Source organism: Carassius gibelio, chromosome B22 (assembly GCF_023724105.1).
Source record: "Carassius gibelio isolate Cgi1373 ecotype wild population from Czech Republic chromosome B22, carGib1.2-hapl.c, whole genome shotgun sequence".
NCBI lineage: Eukaryota > Metazoa > Chordata > Actinopteri > Cypriniformes > Cyprinidae > Carassius > Carassius gibelio.
The window spans coordinates 12,010,901-12,018,796 of NC_068417.1; the positions used below are offsets into that span (position 1 = coordinate 12,010,901).

At 34.4% G+C, this 7,896-nt stretch overlaps 1 protein-coding gene across 3 annotated transcripts in view; it reads right to left on the reverse strand.

Annotated features, from left to right (window-relative positions):
- LOC127987070 (NXPE family member 3-like) overlaps positions 1-7,896 on the reverse strand; it is a 79,358-nt gene extending 71,462 nt beyond the window's left edge. For 2 of the 3 annotated variants that reach the window (XM_052589365.1, XM_052589364.1), the window contains exons 1-6: positions 7,702-7,750; positions 7,554-7,612; positions 6,469-6,819; positions 6,266-6,379; positions 4,333-4,631; positions 4,175-4,245 (exon numbers count right to left, since the gene is read on the reverse strand). In XM_052589365.1, the coding sequence (XP_052445325.1) occupies positions 4,175-4,245; positions 4,333-4,631; positions 6,266-6,379; positions 6,469-6,819; positions 7,554-7,612; positions 7,702-7,720 (913 nt within the window). In that variant the 5' untranslated portion in view covers positions 7,721-7,750. Of the gene's footprint in view, positions 1-4,174; positions 4,246-4,332; positions 4,632-6,265; positions 6,380-6,468; positions 6,820-7,553; positions 7,613-7,701 lie in introns of all 3 variants that reach the window. The other variant, XM_052589366.1, reaches the window with a different exon arrangement.

The window sequence follows — 7,896 nt, forward strand, 5'->3', positions numbered from 1 at the left end:
CGATCAACAAACAGCTTCACCAACTTCACACATTACTAACCAGACTGACTTTATTTCTGTCAGATCAGAGAACAGAGATCAAAAGATCTTATTGAGAATTAAAGAGATTTAGATGATAATGTTACTGTTTCGTTTAGCGTCACCATTGTGGAGATCAGTGTTTGCTTTAGTTGGGCTCCTGACCATTGTCTTTTACAATTTACATTTTGTTTTGTTGCTGTATTTGTATCTTTATGATGCATCTATTACAGCAGTATTAATTTTGATAGTCAAGTGATTATGGTTGTTTCTAACAGGCATGGTCTACTGCTATAATAATCAAATATTAATTTGGTGTTGAAATATTTGAGTGAATGACACTTAAATTTTGTAAGATTGAAAAGTAGTGTGATAACCAGTATTTATGGATTTAATGACTAGTTTTAGTTAAAAAGTATTTCGGGCAGCAGTCCCCACAACACTCAAAGAGAGAAATCAACAATCAGCATATGAATCTCAACAATGGTGACAATCAAAAGGTTCATGATGCAATGCATGCTGGGTACCAGCACAGGATAAAACTCATCCATGATTCCCAGCATGCATTGCGGCATGAATAAATTATGCCCCTGAATTGTTCACTTATTTTCTTGAATTCTTATGTGCTTATAATTTTGCATTTGTTTTAAGTTTTAGTAGCATGTGTTGTGATGTTCAGAATTGATGTTCATTTATTTTGTGGATTGTCACCATTGTTGTGATTCATTGTTGTGACTGTATTAATGTGTGTTTGCACAAGAGAGATCGTTTAGTTTAATGTAGTTTTGTTGTTCACCATTGTGCTGGAGAGTAGAGCCGGTGCTTCAGTCAATGATGAGCCACAAATTCTGATTTTCTGCTGCTTTATATAAAGGCAGTAAATGTGGAGTCGCTGATACAGTGATGATCTCTGTGTTGAGTATTTCAGCACATACATGTGTGCTATAGCTGACAATGAGCTGCAGTGATTTGAGTAAAAGTCATGTATTTAGTTACTTTATTACTGCACATTAAGTGTAAGAAATATTCCTTCTCAGTGGACTCAAATGAAATAAGTTCATAGTACTAACATCGTGGGAATGCTAGTTTAAAAACTCGAACTGTTTGAAGCAGTGGGAGTGGAGTTAATTTCCATGGTAGAATCTACAGTAAAATACTGTTAAAAAATAAGAGTGGTAAATTAATGGTTAAGAGCTGTAAATTAACAGTACTTTACTGGCACCCCTGCTGCCAGAAAATTACTGTTATTTAACGGCAAAAATTTTTACAGTGTGCTGCTATATATCGTAAATTAACAATGTTCAAAGTCGACACTCAGCGGCTGTGTTTCAAATCACACCCTACACCCTCATTCACTATTCCCTACATGAGTTTACTAATATAGTCCACCTGACAGAGACAATGAACACTAATGAGTGATTTCAGACACTGATGAACAGCAGCTGTTAACGAGCAGAATCACTGAAGAAAAGAAAAAAAAACAAGACAAACACATGAACTACAACTGACTTCAGCCACAGCCTTAGATAAAATCAACTGACGATTTAAACAATCAACAAACACCTTTACCAACTTCACTCATTACTAACCAGACTGACTTTATTTCTATCAGATCAGAGATCAAAAGATCTTATTGAGAATTACAGAGATTTAGATGATAATGCTACTGTTTCGTTTGACATCACCATTGTGGAGATCAGTGTTTGCTTTAGTTATGCTCCTGACCCTTGACTTTTGTACTATACATTTTGTTTTATTGCTGTATTTGTATTTTTATGGTACATCTGTAACAGCAATATTGATCGTCAAGTGATAATGGCTGTTTCTGTCAGGCATGATCTACTAGACTAACTAGCTGTAGTACTCGAATGTTAATTTGGTGTAGAAATATGTGAGTGAATTATACAATTAGTTTCTTCAACTTTATAAGATTGAAAAGCAATGTGATAACCAGAATATATGGATTTAATGACAGTTTGAGTTTTAAATATTTTGGGCAGCAGTGTGTGCCACACTCAAAGAGAGACATCAACAATCAGCATATGAATCTCAACAATGGTGACAATCAAAAGGTTCATGATGCAGTGCATGCTGGGTACCAGCACAGGATAAAACTCAATGACTCCCAGCATGCATTGTGGCATGAATAAATTATGCCCCTTAGTTTTTCACTTATTTTCTTGAATTCTTATGTGCTTATAATTTTGCTTTTGTCTTAAGCATTAGTAGCATGTTTTGTGATCTGTTTATTTATTTTGTGGATTGTCACCATTGTTGTGATTCATACACTGATTATTGATGTTTATGTCTAAATTTCTAAAACTTTAAAAAGTTTTTTTTTTTTAAATGAGTTCAATTTTCTTAACAGTCTTTCATAACTTAAAGTTCAGCAGTGTTTCTTATTTTGCTGTAGTATCAATATTCAATAAGAGAAGAGACACGGGATTGAATCAGAAATAATAGTGTTTGTTCTTGTCAATCTATAAACAACAACACCAGATTTATTCCTTCTGTTGACTTTTTTTTTTTTTGCTATAACAAGTTCTAAAGATGCATTGTTACAGCATGAAAAAAAAAACATTAGTTATTTAAAAGTCACATTCAAGAGCCCAACTAAAGTAAACACTGATCTCCATCATGGTAGTGAAAAAAACATAAACCTATTTAACTCTCAATAAGATCTTCTGTAGACATCTGACAGAAATAAAGTCAGTCTGGTTAGTAATGTGAATCTGGTGAAGCTGTTTTAGGAGTTGTTTAATCAGATCTTGAGAGATTTGATGAATTCAAGACTGTAGCTGAAGTCAGTTGTAGTTCTTGTGTTTCTCTTTCCTTTAGTGATTCTGTTGTTAAATAGCAGGTGTTCATCACTGATGCTCAATCATAAATTAATCACAGAATTATCTCATTAACTTCACTAATTCAGTGTTACTCAAACACTCTGTAGTGTGTACACATTATAAGTGTTCACTTAAAACTGAGGATTTTGTTGTGGGGTTTAAAGGGTTAAAGATTTAAGATGAAGGAAAAACAGCATGAAACATAATTTAACAGTAATAAACTGTAATTAATTTACAGGAAACAAACTGTAGAAAAACAGTTATTTAATGGCACCCCTGCTGCCAGTAAATAACAGTTTTTCTACAGTTTGTTGCCGTTAAGTCAAGGAAAACCAGTAATATACTGTAAAATGTAAATGTCAGATTTACCAAATGAAAAAAGGTAATTTAACTAAAATATTTGTGAACATCCATTCAAAAAAAATGTATGCAAAGTCATACACTGATAATGAGAGTAAATACTGAACTCAACTGTATTAATGTGTGTTTGCACAAGAGAGATCTGTTCATTTAATGTAGTTTTGTTGTTCACCATTGTGCTGGAGAGTAGAGCCTGTGCTTCAGTCAATGATGAGCCACAAATTCTGATCTTCTGCTGCTTTATATAAAGACAATAAATGTGGAGTCTCCTGATACAGTGGTGATCTCTGTGTTAAGTATTTCAGCACATACATGTGTGCTATAGATGCAGTGATTTGAGTAAAATCATGCATTTAGTTACTTTACTATTACACATTAAGTGTTTGCAGTTTTATATTAAGAAATATTCCTTGTCAGTGGACTTAAATGAAAGAAGTTCATTTCCATGGTAGAATTTACAGTAAAATACTGTAAAAAAAAAAAATAAGAGTGGTAAATTAATGGTTGAAAGCTGTAAATTAACAGTACTTTACTGGCACCCCTGCTGCCAGTAAATTACTGTTATTTAAAGGCACTATTTCTTACAGTGTACCTTCTCGAAAATTATGAATATTACCCAGAAAGCACTGTTTTAATGAAAAACAGTATGTTACTGTCGAAATTTATTTGGCCGTTTCTTTACAGCGATTTTTAACAGTGTACAATGTAAAAAATTGTGCCGTTAAATAACAGCTTAAATAACTGCTTCAAACTGTTAAAGCATTCCTTCGATGTTAGTACTATGAACTTATTTCATTTTAGTCCAGTGAGAAGGAATATTTCTTAATATAAAAATGCAAACACTTAGTGTGTAGTAGTAAAATAACTAAATGCATGACTTTCACTCAAATCACTGCATTGTCAGCTATAACACAAATATATGTGCTGAAGCACTTAACACAGAGATATACTCATACCATTGCCTGCCGTGTTGGGAAGGATATTGATGATTTGTGTGTCTCCAGTAATACGAACATTTGTTAAAGTCCTGTGAAGAGAGAGAGAGAGATTTTCTAAACTTTTTTTCTATACGGATATACATTTCTTCTGGAATTAGTTTCGAATAATTTCTTACTTCGCAAAAAACTGCTTCTCAAAGGTATTTAATGGATTTTCCAAACCTCCTTTTGAGTGATAAACCAGTTTGTCACATGGCAGTTTCTTTGGTCTCTCACACTGCCACACCGTTCCAGTTTTTATATCCTTATACTCGCAGCAGCAGTTGCTTTTACTCCAACTTCCTTCACCCCATTTAATATTACACTCTACTACTTCACTGATCCTGGTTTTATTGGGTCCTGCTCCTCCAAAGTAGCCTTTATAGTGGCTGCGTGGGAATGAAGACTCCCTGTATTTTTTAAGAATCTGCACAACCTCACTTAGGGCTGCACGATTAATCGCATGCGATTGTCATGCGTGTCTTTGTCAGTAAAGCCGGTTCTGTGATTAGCAGTAAATGTCCACCACCTGGTTTCAAATGGAGCGGCACTTCCCAGCTAGAATTTTCTTTGTTCTAAAATGTTCTAAGAACATTCCCATGGATTGTTCTAACAATGTTTTTAGCGGGAAGTTTTATTTTTGTTCCCAGAACGTTCTCTCAAAAGATAGGATAACGTTCTCTAAAAACATTCTACAAATGTTTATCAATAACATTATTAGAACATTATTCCATAACATTCTAATTAAGATTTAAGCGGATGTTTAGATGTGGATGTTGATGTCTGTTTAAAAGTAATAGCTTGGTTTGATGTCACCATAATGCTGGTAAGTGTTGGCTTTAGTTGTGCAATTTGACACTTGACTTGTCAGTGTTGTTTTTTTAGCTGCTGTCATCTTTATTGTGGCTAAAACAGCAAGAGAACATGTGGTTCAATGGTGCTGTTTGCTTGCTGATGATTGATATGTCTGATTACCTGTTTTCACCCAAGCTACTGTGTGGTGTTAGTTAAGTATTATTTATTAAAGTGACTCAATGGTCAACAACCTGACACCCAGTTGAATTTAAAGCAGATAATTTCAAGGATTTAAAAAAAAAAAATACTTTGCTTTGTCACACAAACATCAAGATTCAGTGTATGAATCTCAACAATGGTGACATGCTTTATGCTGCAATGTATTCTTGGTACATCATGCAAAACTCATCCATGGCACCCAGAATGCATTGCGGCATGAAGCATGTCACCATTGTTGAGATTCTTACACTAATTCTTAAGGTCTCTGTATGTCTAAGCATCCTAAGGTTCGAAGTGATCCTAAAACAATGTAGTTTAAAAAGGTCAGATGAAAATAAAATGACATAAATTGTCAGGATCCTGTGTATTACAACACATCTGTTATAGTCATTAATATTAAATTAATAGCGTAGAATAGACTCCTGGTAAAATCAGTTGACCAGATTGTTACATTAAGACATTTTTAATATCAGCCAGTAACCAACATTATCTAATGACATCTTTTTCTCAATGTTTTTGCTGTAACAGGTATAATTACAGCAGCTAAATGAACGCTAACACTGAAAAGACTCATACTTCCTAAGTACTGATCAGCATAATGGTGACATCAAACTAAACTATAATTTTCAATAAACCATCAACATCTCTGTTAATCTCAATAAGAACTTTTTTACATTTATGACAGAAATAAATCTTGTTTATAATAAGTGAAGATTGTCATGTTTTTGGAGTATTTACGCTAGAGTTTGACACCAAACAGAGGTTGGGTTTTCACTTTCAACCAACATCTGACTTCTGAGCAATGTCAGTCCACATCTAGTGTGATGGGAAGCCGTAATTCACTGACAAGCTGTGCAATATCACGTTCATAATCGCAGATTAATCGCATGCGGTTATGAACGCGATATTGCGTAGCTTGTCAGCGATCTACGGCTCTGTATATTAGGTGCGGCTCCATTTGAAAGCAGCTGATGGACATTTACCGCTAATCACAGAACCATCTTTACTGATGAGACACGCATGACAATCGCATGCGATTAATCGTGCAGCCCTAACCTCACTGGAGTGCTCAAGGCGTACAAAGACTTGTGCCTGACCTTCCCAGGGAAGGAGAAGAACGGCTGAGTAAGTCCCATTACGATGATCCACAACCTCCCCATACACACTCGCCTTCAAGAAGAATGGAAGAGGATAACTGTAATGCCAAAAAAACTTTACAATAAACGTATTATAAATGACCTAAATGTACTTAATCACACCTTTAGTTGTGAATTGAAAAGCTTTGCTTTGAAAAAATCTCCTCCATATCTTTTCAGGTTCTTGTTGTGGTCTCTGGCTGTGATAATAACGGAGATGTTATCTCCCACTTTGTAACTCTTTTTCGGTTCCACTGTGGAGAATGTTGAGTGGACTGGACTTGTGCTCAGATCCAGTGTGATTTGAAGATCTGGACCAGGCCAGTCGAGAGCCTTCTGTAGACTTTCCCACTCCTCATCACTGATTCCCATCTCAGACGCTGATATTGTTAATGAACTATTTTTGGGTAGAATTTGTTTAGGGGAAGGGAGGTGAAACTTTCTAATTTGGAAACAATTCATTTGCCATAAACTCTGGAAAAGAATCATCATATAAATCGATATATATATATGAAATGAAAAGAGACTTTAAAATTGTTCCGTACTTAATTACTTTTCTCACGCCAGGAAAAATAGTGCGTATGCATGGTCTAAGGTGCGTTATGTGCATACGAAATTGTGTACACAGTTTCGATGCCTATTTTGTGCATATTCAACGTTTATAAATAAAACCCCGGCAATGAGGTAACAAAGATTTTATTTCCAAATGAAGCCAACATGTTAAATCAAAATGTTAAATCATGTGAAATCCCCAAGATATTCCCTATCTAAATCAGAAGAACTTTTTCAGAAATTGTAATTAAAGGGTAAATGGCACATATATTAGTGCTGCTTGTGCTAAATCATTTAAGAATTTGTGGATTTTCTAATGTTGGACAGCTCATGCTCAAATCTGGGACACTATGTTTTGGCTAATAAATGGTCATAGATAAGACCCCTGTTCTATACGTTTTTGACTTTCTTAAATTCAAATTCTGCATTTTGTATGAATCAGACTGAGGAACTGAATTTAAATATATAATGGATTGCTCAATTCAATTCACAATGTTAAACAAACCTATCTTGTTGTCAGGGATAAATAAAAGTTATATATATATATATATATATATATATATATATATATATATGTGTGTGTGTGTGTGTGTGTGTGTGTGTATGTGTGTGTATGTGTGTAGTTAGTATTTAAATGTATTTAAATATGAACTTACCAGGCAGAATGTAATCCAAATCGAACATGTAAAAAATACATATTTTCTTAACCCGTAAACTGAAACACAGAAAATATCACTTGCCAAATCCTTTCAAATGTTCAACCATAACATCCCTTCGTAATAATTCCCATGAAATTCTGATTACCTTGTGTATTTGAACCCATCGTGGATGGTATGACCACGGCTAAGTCTGTCATCAGTTTGTAAATGATTAATATGCAATGGAATAATTTCTTATAAAAACCTGTTAAACTGGTTGTTTTGTCAGTCACATAAAGTATGATCATGCCTGGCACCTTGATGCTCATTGGTTTAAACCATTCTTATCTTTTGTTTTATG